Genomic DNA, 18,113 nt, shown 5'->3' on the forward strand with positions numbered 1-18,113 from the left:
CAAGCATGCGCCCTTAAAATAGCATATAAATAACATGCGCAACGCGCCACTGACTTTAAACTATTTTTTCCTGGTTAGTTGCGCAATTGTTTTCTAAACCTGCAAAATAGCATGAAGGAACGTTTGTGCTGGAACACGCCTCCTTTTTTGCGCTGAACCGCCCAGGGAGCGCAAGTTCATTCCCTAGTTTGGCGACGTGCTTCTGTGGAGGGAAAAGCGCGCTTTGCGCGGGTGCAAAATAGGAATGATACATGCGTCGGTGTACAAAGTCAATTGCGCTGGGTGCAAGATAGGGCCCCAGGTGCGTTTAACTGTTGCGTTTAAATGACGGTGAGTGACTTCAGGTGCGTTTAGCTGACGGTGAGTGACTTCAGGTGCGTTTAACTGACAGTGAGTGACTTCAGGTGCGTTTAACTGGCAGTGAGTGACTTCAGGTGCGTTTAACTGACGGTGAGTGACTTCAGGTGCGTTTAGCTGACGGTGAGTGACTTCAGGTGCGTTTAACTGACGGTAAGTGACTTCAGGTGCGTTTAACTGACGGTGAGTGACTTCAGGTGCGTTTAACTGACGGTGAGTGACTTCAGGTGCGTTTAACTGGTGCGTTTAACTGACAGTGAGTGACTACAGGTGCGTTTAACTGGCAGTGAGTGACTACAGGTGCGTTTAACTGACAGTGAGTGACTTCAGGTGCGTTTAGCTGACGGTGAGTGACTTCAGGTGCGTTTAACTGACGGTGAGTGACTTCAGGTGCGTTTAACTGACAGTGAGTGACTTCAGGTGCGTTTAGCTGACGGTGAGTGACTTCAGGTGCGTTTAACTGACGGTGAGTGACTTCAGGTGCGTTTAACTGACGGTGAGTGACTTAAGGTGCGTTTAACTGACGGTGAGTGACTTCAGGTGCGTTTAGCTGACGGTGAGTGACTTCAGGTGCGTTTAACTGACGGTGAGTGACTTCAGGTGCGTTTAACTGACGGTGAGTGACTTCAGGTGCGTTTAACTGGCAGTGAGTGACTTCAGGTGCGTTTAACTGGCAGTGAGTGACTTCAGGTGCGTTTATCTGGCAGTGAGTGACTTCAGGTGCGTTTAACTGACGGTGAGTGACTTCAGGTGCGTTTAACTGACGGTGAGTGAGTGACTTCAGGTGCGTTTAACTGACAGTGAGTGACTTCAGGTGCGTTTAACTGACGGTGAGTGAGTGACTTCAGGTGCGTTTAACTGACGGTGAGTGAGTGACTTCAGGTGCGTTTAACTGACGGTGAGTGAGTGACTTCAGGTGCGTTTAACTGACAGTGAGTGACTTCAGGTGCGTTTAACTGACGGTGAGTGAGTGACTTCAGGTGCGTTTAACTGGCAGTGAGTGACTTCAGGTGCGTTTAACTGACGGTGAGTGACTTCAGGTGCGTTTAACTGACGGTGAGTGACTTCAGGTGCGTTTAACTGACGGTGAGTGAGTGACTTCAGGTGCGTTTAACTGACAGTGAGTGACTTCAGGTGCGTTTAATTGACGGTGAGTGACTTCAGGTGCGTTTAACTGACGGTGAGTGAGTGACTTCAGGTGCGTTTAACTGACGGTGAGTGACTTCAGGTGCGTTTAGCTGACGGTGAGTGACTTCAGGTGCGTTTAACTGGCAGTGAGTGACTTCAGGTGCGTTTAACTGACAGTGAGTGACTTCAGGTGCGTTTAACTGACGGTGAGTGACTTCAGGTGCGTTTAACTGATGGTGAGTGACTTCAGGTGCGTTTAACTGACGGTGAGTGAGTGACTTCAGGTGCGTTTAACTGACAGTGAGTGACTTCAGGTGCGTTTAATTGACGGTGAGTGACTTCAGGTGCGTTTAACTGACGGTGAGTGACTTCAGGTGCGTTTAACTGACGGTGAGTGAGTGACTTCAGGTGCGTTTAACTGACAGTGAGTGACTTCAGGTGCGTTTAATTGACGGTGAGTGACTTCAGGTGCGTTTAACTGACGGTGAGTGAGTGACTTCAGGTGCGTTTAGCTGACGGTGAGTGACTTCAGGTGTGTTTAACTGACGGTGAGTGACTTCAGGTGCGTTTAACTGACGGTGAGTGACTTCAGGTGCGTTTAACTGACGGTCAGTGAGTGACTTCAGGTGCGTTTAACTGACAGTGAGTGACTTCAGGTGCGTTTAACTGACGGTGAGTGAGTGACTTCAGGTGCGTTTAGCTGACGGTGAGTGACTTCAGGTGCGTTTAACTGACAGTGAGTGACTTCAGGTGCGTTTAACTGACGGTGAGTGACTTCAGGTGCGTTTAACTGGCAGTGAGTGACTTCAGGTGCGTTTAACTGACAGTGAGTGACTTCAGGTGCGTTTAACTGACGGTGAGTGACTTCAGGTGCGTTTAACTGATGGTGAATGAGTGACTTCAGGTGCGTTTAACTGACAGTGAGTGACTTCAGGTGCGTTTAATTGACGCTGAGTGACTTCAGGTGCGTTTAACTGACGGTGAGTGAGTGACTTCAGGTGCGTTTAGCTGACGGTGAGTGACTTCAGGTGTGTTTAACTGACGGTGAGTGACTTCAGGTGCGTTTAACTGACGGTGAGTGACTTCAGGTGCGTTTAACTGACGGTGAGTGAGTGACTTCAGGTGCGTTTAACTGACAGTGAGTGACTTCAGGTGCGTTTAACTGACGGTGAGTGACTTCAGGTGCGTTTAACTGACGGTGAGTGAGTGACTTCAGGTGCGTTTAGCTGACGGTGAGTGACTTCAGGTGCGTTTAACTGGCAGTGAGTGACTTCAGGTGCGTTTAACTGGCAGTGAGTGACTTCAGGTGCGTTTAACTGACGGTGAGTGACTTCAGGTGCGTTTAACTGACGGTGAGTGACTTCAGATGCGTTTAACTGACGGTGAGTGACTTCAGGTGCGTTTAACTGGTGCGTTTAACTGACGGTGAGTGACTTCAGGTGCGTTTAACTGACGGTGAGTGACTTCAGGTGCGTTTAACTGACGGTGAGTGACTTCAGATGCGTTTAACTGACGGTGAGTGACTTCAGGTGCGTCAGGTGCATTTAACTGACGGTGAGTGACTTCAGGTGCGTTTAACTGACGGTGAGTGACTTCAGGTGCGTTTAACTGACGGTGAGTGACTTCAGGTGCGTTTAACTGACGGTGAGTGACTTCAGGTGCATTTAAATTATGTTTTATTAACAAAGTTCGGGAGGAGCAGGTTCAGATATTTAACCAAATTATGCACAGCTGGAGATTAATCAGTAATCAACTCAATGACAGAGTATAAATTCACAGCAGACCTGTCTCTGTTCATTGAAAGTTTGTCAGCATCCCTCCTCCACCCCATCTCCTCATTTCCAGTTCCATCTACACTTACCAACTGGGGAGAGCACTCTGGGTTCGGGCCTAACTCCGAGCTCGGAGCCCTCCCCCCGGACAGCACGCCAAATACGCATAAACTTATTGTACTAATTATATGTAGATGTGAACTCGTGAACTGACGGTGAGTGACTTCAGGTGCGTTTAACTGACGGTGAGTGACTTCAGGCGCGTTACCTAACCCTAACACCGCCGCGTGAACCAGTGTCTGAAATGCTCATCTAATTACGGCATTCCTATTGGCCGGCGACAGCCTATGACGTCACTACTGCTGCGACCTGGAAGTGTGTGTGTGTGTGTGTGTGTGTGTGGTTTAAGTGCAGTACAGTTGCCAGGCGTGTCTGTGTCTCTATCACGACAGGCATGTTCTCTGAGTCTGCACACGCTCAGTTCTTCTCTTAGTTCATTTAACTGAATATTTTTCAGGGTTCACACTCAAACTACATGACTGTTCCAGTCGTCTATGATTCTGGAATAAGATCTCTTTAAACTAGATAAAACCCGATAAAAGCTTGACTTAATTAGAAATGATTTGCTGACTTTTTCAGCTCTAGAAATAACTTTTTTCCCTCATACATCAGAGAGAATCCTGGCTCTTCAATCAAAATGGCAGCAGAGGAGGGAACGGATTAAATTAAGAAGTATAATTTTGTTTTTTATCTTGATGTTGGTTTTGAGAGTGTTGCTCTCTCTCTCAGTCCAGCTGAATCAGCGAGATCCGCTAGCAACGGTTTGTGCCGCAGTTATAACCCCGCAGAGTCAGACTGACAGGTGAAGGCTAGTGTTTGAGCGGTTGAGTTGAGGATCAGTTTAGTCATGCTGAGAGTGGGTTTCCATCGGTATATTTACACACTCTGGACAGACATGCAGGTATGACCATTTTTGATTATTATATGTCGTATTTTCATCTGGTTGAAGCTTGATTTAACACTAAGACCGTCTTGGTTTTCTGTGAGCCTTTGGTAACAGTCCAGGACGCACATGGGAATTTCCAGTCCTAGAAAAGACCATTAAAACCATGGATATATTAAAGTATTATGTAGATTCTAGTTCTCCGATGGTTCATTATGAGTTCTATAAAATGATTAGTAAATATGATACTCCAGTCATCATAAATGAATGATTCGCCCTGTAAATGACCCGTTCCGCATTCATGATCATCATCGTCATGGTTCAGTTCAGTCTTTCTCACGTCTGCTGTGGTTCATCTGTAGATCTGTATGTGTTTTATTGTTTGTCTTCTGATTGGTGCAGGTGAATGGAGGAGGTGATCTGGTGTCAGATGTCACGACTGACCCGAACCCGGCGGCGGCACCAGAGAACGGGCTGAACCACGACAGCGTCTCACCCAAACCCTCTGTGGTCAGTCAGCAGACTCCGTCCTCAGGTGTGTGTGTGTGTGTGTGTGTCAGCAGACTCCATCCTCGGGTGTGTGTGTGTGTGTGTGTGTGTGTCAGCCGACTCCATCCTCGGGTGTGTGTGTGTGTCAGCAGACTCCATCCTCGGATCTGTGTGTGTGTGTGTGTGTCAGCAGACTCCGTCCTCAGGTGTGTGTGTGTGTTTGTGTCAGCAGACTCCATTCTCAGGTGTGTGTGTGTGTGTGTGTGTCAGCAGACTCCATCCTCAGGTGTGTGTGTGTGTGTGTGTGTGTGTGTGTGTGTGTCAGTCAGCAGACTCCGTCCTCAGGTGTGTGTGTGTGTCAGCAGACTCCGTCCTCAGGTGTGTGTGTGTGTGTGTGTGTGTGTGTGTCAGCAGACTCCGTCCTCAGGTGTGTGTGTGTGTGTCAGCAGACTCCATCCTCGTGTGTGTGTGTGTGTGTCAGCAGACTCCGTCCTCAGGTGTGTGTGTGTCAGTCAGCAGACTCCGTCCTCAGGTGTGTGTGTGTGTGTCAATCAGCAGACTCCATCCTCAGGTGTGTGTGTGTGTGTGTGTGTGTGTGTGTGTGTGTGTGTGTGTGTGTGTGTGTGTGTGTGTGTGTGTGTGTGTGTGTGAGAGACCAGCGTCCAGCGCCGCTGAATCAACAGCTCATCGTCTCTCTGTGTGTTTCAGGGTCGCTCAAACCCTCTGTGAGGCCTGAGGACGTCGTTCAGAGTGTTTTAACAGGTACGGCTCTGCGGTGTGTCACGGTTTGATCTGATCTCAGATGTTACCAAACTCATCATCCATGTGTTTATGGTTCTGCTTTGTGCACTGGTGCACAGTCATGCTGGAACAGGAACATCCCCAAACTCTTCCAACAAAGTTGGGAGCATGAAATTGTACAAAATGTCTTGGTATGCAGAAGCATTCAGAGTTCCTTTCACTGGAACTAAGGGGCCAAGCCCAACCCCTGAAAAACAACCCCACACCATAACCCCCCCTCCACCAAATATTACACTTGGCACAGTGCAGTCAGGCAAGTGCCGTTCTCTTGGCAACCGCCAAACCCAGACTCTGTCCATCAGAAGCGTGATTCGTCACTCCAGAGAACACGTCTCCACTAATCTAGAGTCCAATGGCGCCTGCTTTACACCAATGCATCCCACGCTTTACTCCACTGCCTCCCATGCTTCACCACACTGCATCCCACGCTTTACTCCACTGCATCCCACGCTTTACTCCACTGCATCCCACGCTTTACTCCACTGCATCCCACGCTTTACTCCACTGCATCCCACGCTTTACTCCACTGCACCCCATGCTTTACTCCACTGCATCCCACGCTTTACTCCACTGCACCCCATGCTTTACTCCACTGCATCCCACGCTTTACACCACTGCATCCCACGCTTTACACCACTGCATCCCACGCTTTACTCCACTGCATCCCACGCTTTACACCACTGCATCCCACGCTTTACACCACTGCATCCCACGCTTTACACCACTGCATCCCACGCTTTACTCCACTGCATCCCACGCTTTACTCCACTGCATCCCACGCTTTACACCACTGCATCCCACGCTTTACACCACTGCATCCCACGCTTTACACCACTGCATCCCACGCTTTACTCCACTGCACCCCATGCTTTACTCCACTGCATCCCACGCTTTACACCACTGCATCCCACGCTTTACACCACTGCATCCCACGCTTTACACCACTGCATCCCACGCTTTACACCACTGCATCCCACGCTTTACTCCACTGCACCCCATGCTTTACTCCACTGCATCCCACGCTTTACACCACTGCATCCCACGCTTTACTCCACTGCATCCCACGCTTTACTCCACTGCATCCCATGCTTTACACCACTGCACCCCACGCTTTACTCCACTGCACCCTATGCTTTACTCCACTGCATCCCACGCTTTACTCCACTGCACCCCACGCTTTACTCCACTGCATCCCACGCTTTACACCACTGCATCCCACGCTTTACTCCACTGCACCCCATGCTTTACTCCACTGCATCCCACGCTTTACACCACTGCATCCCACGCTTTACTCCACTGCATCCCACGCTTTACACCACTGCACCCCACGCTTTACTCCACTGCACCCCATGCTTTACTCCACTGCATCCCACGCTTTACTCCACTGCATCCCACGCTTTACTCCACTGCATCCCACGCTTTACTCCACTGCATCCCACGCTTTACACCACTGCATCCCACGCTTTACTCCACTGCATCCCATGCTTTACACCACTGCACCCCACGCTTTACTCCACTGCACCCCATGCTTTACTCCACTGCATCCCACGCTTTACTCCACTGCATCCCACGCTTTACTCCACTGCATCCCACGCTTTACTCCACTGCATCCCATGCTTTACACCACTGCACCCCACGCTTTACACCACTGCATCTCACGCTTTACACCACTGCATCTCACGCTTTACATCACTGCATCCCACGCTTTACACCACTGCATCCCACGCTTTACACCACTGCATCCCACGCTTTACACCACTGCACCCCACGCTTTACACCACTGCACCCCACGCTTTACACCACTGCATCCCACGCTTTACTCCACTGCACCCCATGCTTTACTCCACTGCATCCCACGCTTTACACCACTGCATCCCACGCTTTACTCCACTGCATCCCACGCTTTACACCACTGCACCCCACGCTTTACTCCACTGCACCCCATGCTTTACTCCACTGCATCCCACGCTTTACTCCACTGCATCCCACGCTTTACTCCACTGCATCCCACGCTTTACTCCACTGCATCCCACGCTTTACACCACTGCATCCCACGCTTTACTCCACTGCATCCCATGCTTTACACCACTGCACCCCACGCTTTACTCCACTGCACCCCATGCTTTACTCCACTGCATCCCACGCTTTACTCCACTGCATCCCACGCTTTACTCCACTGCATCCCATGCTTTACACCACTGCACCCCACGCTTTACACCACTGCATCTCACGCTTTACACCACTGCATCTCACGCTTTACATCACTGCATCCCACGCTTTACACCACTGCATCCCACGCTTTACACCACTGCATCCCACGCTTTACACCACTGCACCCCACGCTTTACACCACTGCATCCCACGCTTTACACCACTGCACCCCACGCTTTACACCACTGCATCCCATGCTTTACACCACTGCATCCCACGCTTTACACCACTGCATCTCACGCTTTACACCACTGCATCCCACGCTTTACACCACTGCATCTCACGCTTTACACCACTGCATCTCACGCTTTACACCACTGCATCCCATGCTTTACACCACTGCACCCCACGCTTTACACCACTGCATCTCACGCTTTACACCACTGCATCTCACGCTTTACACCACTGCATCTCACGCTTTACACCACTGCATCTCACGCTTTACACCACTGCACCCCACGCTTTACACCACTGCATCCCACGCTTTACACCACTGCATCCCACGCTTTACACCACTGCATCTCACGCTTTACACCACTGCACCCCACGCTTTACACCACTGCATCCCACGCTTTACACCACTGCATCTCACGCTTTACACCACTGCATCCCACGCTTTACACCACTGCATCTCACGCTTTACACCACTGCATCTCACGCTTTACACCACTGCATCTCACGCTTTACACCACTGCATCCCACGCTTTACACCACTGCATCTCACGCTTTACACCACTGCATCCCACGCTTTACACCACTGCATCCCACGCTTTACACCACTGCATCTCACGCTTTACACCACTGCATCACACGCTTTACACCACTGCATCTCACGCTTTACACCACTGCATCTCACGCTTTACACCACTGCACCCCATGCTTTACTCCACTGCATCCTATGCTTTACTCCACTGCATCCTATGCTTTACACCACTGAACCCCACGCTTTACACCACTGCATCCCACGCTTTACAGCACTGCATCCCACGCTTTACACCACTGCATCCCACGCTTTACACCACTGCACCCCACGCTTTACACCACTGCATCCCACGCTTTACACTACTGCATCCCACGCTTTACACCACTGCATCCCACGCTTTACACCACTGCACCCCACGCTTTACACCACTTCATCCCACTCTTTACACCACTGCATCCCACGCTTTACACCACTGCATCTCACGCTTTACACCACTGCATCCCACGCTTTACACCACTGCATCCCACGCTTTACACCACTGCATCTCACGCTTTACACCACTGCATCCCACGCTTTACACCATTGCATCCCACGCTTTACACCACTGCATCTCACGCTTTACACCACTGCATCACACGCTTTACACCACTGCATCTCACGCTTTACACCACTGCATCTCACGCTTTACACCACTGCACCCCATGCTTTACTCCACTGCATCCTATGCTTTACACCACTGAACCCCACGCTTTACACCACTGCATCCCACGCTTTACAGCACTGCATCCTATGCTTTCCACCACTGCACCCCACGCTTTACTCCACTGCATCCCACTCTTTACAACACTGCTTTACATCACTGCATCTCATGCTTTACACCACTGCATCTGATGCTTTGCATTGCACTTGGTGATGTGAGGCTTGGATGCAGCTGCTCGGCCATGGAAACCCATTCCATGAAGCTCTAGGCCACAGAAGTTTGGAGGTCTGTAGCTATTTACTACTGCGCACTGTGAGCCTCAGCATGCTCTGACTCGCGGCTGAGTTACTGTTGTTCCCAATTGCTTTCACTTTGTTATAATTCCACTACAACAGTTGACTATGTAATATTTAATAGTGAGGAAATTTCACAAATGGACTTATTGCACAGGTGGCAACCGATCACGGTACCACGCTTGAATTCACTGAGCTCCTGAGAACAACCCATTCTTTCACAGATGCTTGGAGAAGCAGTGTGCATTCCTAGGTGCTTGATTTTAACCCATGGAAGTTACCCATGGAAGTGATGGGTTTTCCCAATACTTTTGGCAATATAGTGTGTGTGTGTGTGTGTGTGTGTGTGTGTGTGTGTGTATATATATATATATATATATATATATATATATATATATATATATATATATATATATATATATATACTATATATATATATATATATATTTAAGATGAGTGTAAATTACTGTGCTGCGACTGCAGAACTTTTGGGGACGTTTAAACTTGTGCAAAACAATCCCGTACCCTGTTATAAAGCACATACAAACAATATTACTTTTCATTTAACATGAATAGCTAGAATGCTACCACCTTGAAAGCGATAATGATGTTTCTTTTGATATTTGACTATAATGGTGGGTTAATGTCCCCAGAAAACAAGGACGTCTGGTCACCTTGTGTGTGTGTGTGCTTGACAGAGGTGGTAGCTCAGACTGTAGATGAACTGAAACAGCTGAAGGGTTATTCGAGGGAACAGAAGAGGCAGTACAAGGAATTAAAGGAGCTCATGAAGAAACACAACAAGAAAACCAATGACTTGATCAACGAACACGCATCGAAACAGAAGCATCTGCTGAGCGAGTTCCTGCGGCGCAGGTCGGCCCTGCAGAAGAGGTGAGTTGGGTGAGGTGGGTGAGGTGGGTGAGCTGGGTGAGCTGGGTGAGCTGGGAGAGGTGGGTGAGCTGAGTGAGATGGGAGAGTTGGGTGAGCTGGGTGAGCTGGGTGAGCTGGGTGAGTTGGGTGAGCTGGGTGAGCTGGGTGAGCTGGGAGAGGTGGGTGAGCTGAGTGAGATGGGAGAGTTGGGTGAGCTGGGTGAGCTGGGTGAGTTGGGTGAGTTGGGTGAGGTGGGTGAGGTGGGTGAGGTGGGTGAGGTGGGTGAGCTGGGTGATGTGGGTGAGTTGGATGAGGTGAGTTGGGTGAGCTGGGTGAGTTGGGTGAGGTGAGTTGGGTGAGCTGGGTGAGTTGGGTGAGCTGGGTGAGTTGGATGAGGTGAGCTGGGTGAGGTGAGCTGGGTGAGTTGGATGAGGTGAGCTGGGTGAGGTGAGCTGGGTGAGGTGGGTGAGTTGGGTGAGCTGGGTGAGGTGGGTGAGTTGGGTGAGCTGGGTGAGTTGGGTGAGTTCAGTGAGTTTGGTGAGGTGGGCCTGTGTTTGCGCTGATTCTGTGGGTCTGAACGCTCGTGTCCCTGCAGGAGCGTCTCCCATCAGGATCCAGATCTGATAGCGCTGGAGCAGGAGAGATGTCAGAAACTCAATGAACTGAAGGATCAGCAGCAGCAGCAGCTCCTCACGCTGAGACAGGAGCAGTTCTACAGCGAGAAGTACCTCAAGCGAGAGCACGTCAGACTGGTGACTACTGTCTGATCATTATAGGAGACCCCATGGGGAATACAGGGACTGAGATGTGCACACAAATCTGTACACATGTGTCCTGCCGTTAAAGGAGTAGTTCACTTTAAAATGAAAATTAGCCCATGATTTACTCTCCCTCAAGTCATCCTAGGTGTATATGACATTCTTCTTTCAGACGGATACAATCGGAGTTATATTAAAAAATGTCCTGGCTCTTCCAAGCTTTATAATGGCAGTGAATGGCCTTTTCGGTTTCGAATTCCATAAAAGTGCATCTATCCATCATAAAAGTGAATCTATCCATTGTATCTATTCATCATAAAAGTGCATCTATCCATCATAAAAGTGTATCTATCCATCATAAAAGTGCATCTGTCCATCATAAAAGTGCATCTGTCCATCATAAAAGTGCATCTATCCATTATAAAAGTGCATCTATCCATTATAAAAGTGCATCTGTCCATCATAAAAGTGTATCTATCCATCATAAAAGTGCATCTGTCCATCATAAAAGTGCATCTGTCCATCATAAAAGTGCATCTATCCATTATAAAAGTGCATCTATCCATTATAAAAGTGCATCTGTCCATCATAAAAGTGCATCTATCCATTATAAAAGTGTATCTATCCATCATAAAAGTGGATCTATCCATCATAATAGTGCATCTATCCATTATAAAAGTGCATCTATCCATTATAAAAGCGCATCTCTCATCATAAAAGTGCATCTGTCCATCATAAAAGTGCATCTATCCATCATAGAAGCGCATCTGTCCATCATAAAAGTGCATCTATCCATCATAAAAGTGCATCTGTCCATCATAAAAGCGCATCTCTCCATCATAAAAGTGCATCTATCCATCATAAAAGTGCATCTGTCCATCATAAAAGCGCATCTCTCCATCATAAAAGAGCATCTGTCCATCATAAAAGTGCATCTGTCCATCATAAAAGTGCATCTATCCATCATAAAAGTGCATCTGTCCATCATAAAAGTGCATCTGTCCATCATAAAAGTGCATCTGTCCATCATAAAAGTGCATCTGTCCATCATAAAAGTGCATTTGTCCATCATAAAAGTGCATCTGTCCATCATAAAAGTGCATCTCTCCATCATAAAAGTGCATCTCTCCATCATAAAAGTGCATCTCTCCATCATAAAAGTGCTCTTAACGGCTACTTTGGGTTAGTAAAGGCCTTCTGAAGCGAAGCTATGCGTTCGTGTAAGAAAGATATTCATATTGAACACATTACAAAGTAAAATTCTAGCTTCTGGCCAATGGCCATATAAACATGCTCAGTCTACTTACGCCTACAGCGCAACTTACGCAACTCATGACGTCAGAAGTAGCGTAGTGCATCATGGCATAGTGTAAATATCAGCAGTACGTCGCATTACTCGCATAGTTGTGCTTAGACTTAAGTCGAATCCGTATGTTCGATATATATTCAATAAATAATATGACAAGAAAAATAAAATAAAACTGACCAAAACAATATATAGAAGGATCTCAAAGAGACATCTGTTTCTAATTAGCGTGATTCAATGATGCGAGTGTTTGAACAGACGGTCAAACATCACTGTGTTGAAACGACTCACTCACTCACTCACTCACTCACTCACTCACGCTAATAAACTCACGCTAATAAACTCAAAAGTCATTTACTTGTATAACGCTTTGTCGCTTTCACAATACACATCCTTTCAATCCAGTCTTACACTGCAACAAATTATGTTCTTCCTCAGAGTTTCTGTCTTGTTTACCAGCACAAACATCGAAACCTTCTTAAATCAAGATACATTTACTGGAGAAGCAAAATGACTGAAGATATTAAGTCTTGTTTTATAAAAAATGCATGTGAGTTTGTGCTCAAAACAAATATCTGCCAATGGAGTCAGAAAAATAATCTTAATTCAAAGGGAAAACAAGACTGAAATACTGAGGAAGAGCGTCATTTGTTGTTGTGGACTGTCTATAATACTTAGTTGGCCGATATGACGATATACTGTATAATCCTCTGTATTTATTTAAGAAATATATCAGTGCTATATTGAAACAGATGACGTAACAGATCATTTAGTGATCAAATAAAGTGAAGGGACTTTGAGGACTCAGCCGATGTGTTTGCTTCCTGGTAAGTGTGTATCAGACGGTCTGTGAACAGTGTTGGCTCACACACACGTTGTGTTTCTCTTCATCTGTAGCTGGTAGAGAAGCTGGTGACCGTGGCGGAAGAGTGTCAGAGTAACCAGCTGAAGAAACTCAAAGATCTGTGTGAGAAGTAAGTCAACATCACTGCACATCTTTCACTCGCCCTCATGACGCTCAAAAACGTATGACTCTCTTTCTTCTGTGGGATAGCCTGTGAGAAATCTCCAGTGTTTTTGTCTAATGTCGTTTGGACACAGACGTTCCTCAAAATATCTTCTTTTGAGCGGTTCTGATTTCATTTTCTTCAGAGAAAACAAAGACTTGAAGAAAAGGATGGACAAGAGAAGACAGGAGAAGTTTCAGGAAGCCAGAACGCTGGAGAAAACTCTGACTGACGAGTGAGTGACTTTATCAGTCTTATATTATCATGTTAGACATGTTCACAGATCAACATCTCTACCAGTCGATCAGAGTTTGGCTTGAACAACATTCGGTTTTACTTTGATGGTCCACTTTAGACATTCTACTAACTATTCTCAACTGTGCAACTATATGTCAACTAACTCTCATTCAGTTTACAGAAAACATCTTCTGATGCACAATCTTGGACACATCATCAGTGTTGTTTCCAGGAGTCATTGGGTGTTTCGGGTCTTACAACAGACACCCTCGTCCAGGCGACCCGGCCGAGGCTGATCAGACCCCGGCCTGTGTCCAAGTGGCATTCTACTGCCCCCACTGCTCTCCCCTCTTTAACCAGAGCCATCTGGATGCTTTTTCTGCTACCTCCACGTTGTTGCCTATGGCTCTTCTTCGGTTGGCCCCTGTTATGCCCAGCGTACCGTAGGCCTTGCTCAGGGAGTAACTGGCAAATCCCCTACTGCCCACCTCTACTGGCATACACCTGGTCCTCCATCCGTTCCTTCGACAATCCTCCACCAGTTCTTGATATTTCTCCCTCTTTCTCTCTTGAGCTTCCTCCATCCTCTCCTCCCAGGGCACTGTCAGCTCTAGCAAGATCAGCTGTTTTGTGGCCTCAGAGACCAAGATGATGTCAGGTCTCAATTTGGACTGGGTGATGTGTGCTGGAATTTTAAGCTGCCTTTCCAGGTCAACTGTCATCACCCAGTCTCGGGCCGTGGAGAGCAACCCTTCAGAGCAGTTTTTCAATGATCTCTCTGGCTTTTGTCCTTCCTTGATGAAGTGAATGGCCTTGGCTGTAACTTGGGTGTATCGGCTATCCTTGATCCCCTTGCTGATTGCCTCAGCGATGGATTTGAGGACCTGGTCGTGCCTCCATCGATACCGACCCTCACCCAGCGCCTTGGAGCAGCTGCTCAGGATGTGTTCTAATGTCCCTGTTTTGGAACAAAGAGGGCATGCAGGTGTTTCTATTTTGCCCCATGTGCACAGGTTGGATGGACTTGGGAGGACGTCATAGACCCCCTGAATCAAGAACTTGATTCTCTGGGGGTTCCACTTCCAGATTTCCTTCCAGGTGACACTCCGCTCCATTGCCTGCTCCCACTTCATCCAGGCGCCTTGCTGCCGCATGGCCACTGCTCTGCTGGTTCGCTCTTCCTCGACTGAAGCTCGCACCTCCTCCTGTACAAGCCTCTGCCTCTCCTTTCCGCTGGCAGAGTCATATCGGGTTGCTTTAAGACTCCCAAGTCCGGCTCTGCCTTGCGCCACTGTTTCAAGGATGGCCTTGTGCTTCAGCCGCGTCTCTGCCTGCTGGACTGCCTCGGCTGCCTTCCACTTCCTCCCTGTCCTCACAACAATCCCTGCGCCGGACACTCTGGCATCTCTGGAACCAGAGTACTGCAGGTGTTCCCTTGTCCGTGCAACAATGAACTCCTCCCTGACTGAGCTAAAAGGGAGCCTGAGCTTGTTGGTGTTCCCATATAGCCCAGTGTTACTTAGGCTACGCGGCAAGCCCAGCCATCTGCGTAGATAGCTGCTCACCTTTTGCTCAAAACCTTTCACCACTGTCATGGGGACCTCATAGATAAGCAGAGGCCAGAGGATTCTTGGGAGGATTCCATGCTGGTATACCCAGGCCAAGTATTCAAGTATTTAAGTATTAGTGGAGTGTAAGGTTAGGTGTTGGTAGAATAAGTTGACATGTAGTTGCAAAGTTACTTGTACTCAGTAGAATGTTTGAAGCAGATCATCGTAATAACAACATCAACATTCTTACCAGATGACTAGAGTTAGTGTTTGTTGAACAGGAATATTCTCCTGCACAAACAACAGATGATGTTGATCCATTATTATTACTCATTGCTTGACACTGACATGTAAAATCATCCTGTTCTGTAGAAGAAAGATGGAGATGAACAGATTGCACGTGAATGAGGTGGTGCAGTCCATCAGACGGGTGAGTGGTTATCAGGGACTAGTTAATATACTAATATTAAAATACTGATCAATACTAGTTAACCTCTGCTGGTCAATGTCGTAATACTTGTTACAATACAGATTGTATCAAAGCAGCTTCACAGTATTAAATTAAAATAATACAACAAGGTTTGTTTCTGATGGATTTTATTGATTGATAAAATTAAAATTAAATATCCCTAAAATATCCCCAACTGAGCAAGCCAAAGGCAACAGTGGCAAGGAACCGAAAAACTCCATCAGGTGACCTAATGGAGAAAAAAAAACCTTGGGAGAACCCAGGCTCAGTCGGGGGCCAGTTCTCCTCTGGCGTTTATGAACTAGAGACCGGATTTAACTGTAAGATTAAAAATATTATATGAATGCCTGGCTGAAGAGATGCGTCTTTAATCTAGTTTTAAACTGGGAGAGCGAATCTGAGCAACGAACAGTATCAGGAAGGCTATTCCAGAGTTTTGGAGCTAAATGTGAAAATGCTCTCCCTCCTTTGGTGGATCTGGATATCCTAGGTATGACCAAAAGCCTAGAATTTAGTGATCTTAAAGAGCGCGATGGATTATAGTTAACTCCTGCTGGTCAATGCAGGAATACTAGTTAACCCCTACTGGTCAATGCAGGAATACTAGTTAATCCCTACTGGTCAATGTAGGAATACTAGTTAACGCCTACTGGTCAATGCAGAAATACTAGTTAACCCCTGCTGGTCAATGCAGGAATACTAGTTAACCCCTACTGGTCAATGCAGAAATACTAGTTAACCCCTACGGGTCAATGCAGGAATACAAGTTAACCCCTTCTGGCCAATGCAGGAATAATAGTTAACCCCTACTGGTCAATGCAGAAATACTAGTTAACCCCTTCTGGTCAGTGCAGGAATACTAGTTAACCCCTGCATTGAGTTAACCCCTACTGGTCAATGCAGGAATACTAGTTAGTTAACCCCTACTGGTCAATGCAGGAATACTAGTTATCCCCTGCTGGCCAATGCAGAAATACTAGTTAACCCCTGCTGGTCAATGCAGGAATACTAGTTAACCCCTACTGGTCAATTCAGAAATACTAGTTAACCCCTGCTGGCCAATGCAGGGATACTAATTAACCCCTACTGGTCAATGCAGGAATACTAGTTAACCCCTGCTGGCCAATGCAGGAATACTAGTTAACCCCTACTGGTCAATGCAGAAATACTAGTTAACCCCTGCTGGTCAATGCAGGAATACTAGTTAACCCCTACTGGTCAATTCAGAAATACTAGTTAACCCCTACTGGTCAATGCAGGAATACTAGTTAACCCCTACTGGTCAATGCAGGAATACTACTTAACCCCTGCTGGCCAATGCAGGTATACTAGTTAACCCCTACTGGTCAATGCAGAAATACTAGTTAACCCCTACTGGTCAATGCAGGAATACTAGTTAACCCCTGCTGGTCAACGCAGAAATACTAGTTAACCCCTGCTGGTCAACGCAGGAATACTAGTTAACCCCTGCTGGTCAATGCAGGAATACTAGTTAACCCCTACTGGCCAGTGCAGGAATACTAGTTAAGCCCTACTGGTCAATGCAGAAAAACTAATTAACCCCTTCTGGTCAATGCAGGAATACTAGTTAACCCCTGCATTGAGTTAACCCCTACTGGTCAATACAGGAATACTAGTTAGTAAACCCCTACTGGTCAATGCAGGAATACTAGTTAACCCCTGCTGGCCAATGCAGAAATACTAGTTAACCCCTGCTGGTCAATGCAGGAATACTAGTTAACTCCTACTGGTAAATTCAGAAATACTAGTTAACCCCTGCTGGCCAATGCAGGAATAATAGTTAACCCCTACTGGTCAATGCAGGAATACTAGTTAACCCCTGCTGGCCAATGCAGGAATACTACTTAACCCCTACTGGTCAATGCAGAAATAATAGTTAACCCCTGCTGGCCAATGCAGGAATACTAGTTAACCCCTGCTGGTCAGTGCAGGAATACTAGTTAACCTCTACTGGTCAACGCAGGAATACTAGTTAACCCCTGCTGGCCAATGCAGGAATACTAGTTAACCCCTACTGGTCAATGCAGAAATACTAGTTAACCCCTTCTGGTCAATGCAGGAATACTAGTTAACCCCTACTGGTCAATGCAGGAATACTAGTTAACCCCTACTGGTCAATGCAGGAATACTACTTAACCCCTGCTGGCCAATGCAGGAATACTAGTTAACCCCTACTGGTCAATGCAGAAATACTAGTTAACCCCTACGGGTCAATGCAGGAATACAAGATAACCCCTACTGGCCAATGCAGGAATACTAGTTAACCCCTACTGGTCAATGCAGAAATACTAGTTAACCCCTTCTGGTCAGTGCAGGAATACTAGTTAACCCCTGCATTGAGTTAACCCCTACTGGTCAATGCAGGAATACTAGTTAGTTAACCCCTACTGGTCAATGCAGGAATACTAGTTAACCCCTGCTGGCCAATGCAGAAATACTAGTTAACCCCTGCTGGTCAATGCAGGAATACTAGTTAACTCCTACTGGTAAATTCA

The 18,113-nt window shown here is 47.2% G+C and overlaps 1 protein-coding gene across 1 annotated transcript in view; it reads left to right on the top strand.

Annotated features, from left to right (window-relative positions):
• The window catches only part of plcb1l (phospholipase C beta 1-like), a 249,808-nt gene that overhangs the window by 207,146 nt on the left and 24,549 nt on the right, over positions 1-18,113 (top strand). The window contains 7 exon segments of the mRNA XM_081378111.1: positions 4,603-4,735; positions 5,398-5,451; positions 10,096-10,291; positions 10,866-11,022; positions 13,232-13,308; positions 13,487-13,576; positions 15,501-15,558. Of these exon segments, the coding sequence (XP_081234237.1) occupies positions 4,603-4,735; positions 5,398-5,451; positions 10,096-10,291; positions 10,866-11,022; positions 13,232-13,308; positions 13,487-13,576; positions 15,501-15,558 (765 nt within the window).

The sequence above is a fragment of the Scardinius erythrophthalmus genome (assembly GCF_964197995.2).
Source record: "Scardinius erythrophthalmus genome assembly, chromosome: 11".
NCBI classification, from domain to species: Eukaryota; Metazoa; Chordata; class Actinopteri; order Cypriniformes; family Leuciscidae; genus Scardinius; species Scardinius erythrophthalmus.